The sequence below is a fragment of the Phytophthora parasitica genome (genome assembly GCF_000247585.1).
Source record: "Phytophthora parasitica INRA-310 unplaced genomic scaffold supercont2.55, whole genome shotgun sequence".
Taxonomy (NCBI): Eukaryota; Oomycota; class Peronosporomycetes; order Peronosporales; family Peronosporaceae; genus Phytophthora; species Phytophthora nicotianae.
In genome coordinates, this window is record NW_008649041.1 from 348,358 (window position 1) to 350,000 (window position 1,643).

Consider the following 1,643-nt stretch of genomic DNA (forward strand, 5'->3'; position numbering starts at 1 on the left):
CGGGCCTTCGTCGCCGTGAGTACAAGTGACACCAAGCAATTTGGATACACTGTGCGACAAAGGTATATGCACACTGCCGATGACAACAACTTGGCGTTTAGAGTACTATCGTATTCTAATTTAAAAATGAAAATACGATTTGTCAGCAAAAATAATGCCAGTGATGGGAAAGAAAACGATATTAGAGAGGTCTCGAAGCTGCCTTACACTCACTTTTCCTTCACAGTCGTTAAGTTCGCACTGTTTGTACTTTTTTACTCTCAAAATAATGCAGGAATTCAGAACTCGCCGTACTTCGCACCTGCTTTTTGTACATACAATACTCACAGCAAATATACGCAGTCATTAAAAAAATACGAGCCTAGACTGAAGGCAGCAGGGTGAAGCACCTCAAAAAGACACAGATTGAAAGCGACCAACACAGTCTACGACAGAGACTCGTTGAGAATAATGTTCATGCGAAGGACCTGGACAAGTGCAGCGACAGGAAACAACTTTGAAGAAGAAGGAAGCATGTGAACGGGCGATTTCAGACTCTGCAGAGCTTTCGTGGGGTCCTGGCTACATCTTTCCCCAACACTACCTCGGTAGATTCTTTCATCATCGGATGGAAGCGGTGATGGATATCGTCAATCCCTAACCGATTTCTCCCTAGAAGAAATTCAACACCCGAATCTGTTCCGATAAGTGTCGACACTTGATATTAGTTAAAAAGACTAGATTGTCTATGGTAATATGGATACATTCATTTATACTTACGTGTCTCTCACTATCCCTCTTTGACTTGCCTCCTGGTCCCTCTAATAAGCTAATAGGGGGAAACGGACAAAAGTCCTCAATGAAAGACTACACATGTATCAACCAATGCCGACCACCATTACGGACTAAATTCAGAATGTCCTCTATACATTGCAACGATAGTTTGTGCGTATAAGTCAGTTTTAAATGACTTAAAAAAATATTTTTTAAAAAAGCTCAAGCGCTCGTTGGATGGTGTGCGCGTTCGTTGCTTGCGCACAACAACTATGTAATGCACCAGTACACAGTCTCTTTCCGTAACACCAATTCACTTCATTGTTGCAGTGGCATGAAGTTATTTTACGTAGTAGTTCAATAATGCCGGGTTCTGGGCAAAACTGAGAATGCCCAGAGCCTGTAAACACAAGCTGAAGTTTCTCCTCCACGTGAGACGCGTCATGCACATGTTAAAACGCGCGACCCAGCTGTTCAAGGCATCGTACTTGTAGTTCCGACATACTCAGGCCAAGTCATAACAAGATGCTGTGGCGTTCATCCAATCTAGGGTTTACCAACACCACCGCAACAATCTGCCAAAACCATACAAACCGCAAGATTATTCAAAATGGTGTGCACAACATAACACCCCCTCCATTCCATCACCCTCCACACTCCAATAAGCATCTAGAGGCTCAGATCACACAATGCACGGCTCCGGACGCGTCTTGCTTCGCGCCGCCGCGCGTGCCAACGGCGCCGCACGCCGCTCCCTCACGTCGCTCAGCAGCAGCGCTGGCGTTCTGGCTGCACGCTCCGCCAACTCCGGTGCGCTAAAGCTGCGCGGCGCCGGCGCTGTGACGGCGCGTGCACAGCGTCTCAACGCTGCATCCACCGTGCAGTTCCGC

General features: G+C 46.7%; 1 protein-coding gene across 1 annotated transcript; it reads left to right on the forward strand.

Annotated features, from left to right (window-relative positions):
• Positions 1-1,278: 1,278 nt before the first annotated feature.
• On the forward strand, positions 1,279-1,572 carry PPTG_23890 (hypothetical protein; the record flags this gene model as incomplete). The annotated part of the gene is made up of 1 exon (XM_008913742.1): positions 1,279-1,572. The coding sequence occupies one exon, from the start codon at positions 1,279-1,281 to the stop codon at positions 1,570-1,572; it is 294 nt and encodes a 97-aa protein (XP_008911990.1).
• Positions 1,573-1,643: the final 71 nt, after the last annotated feature.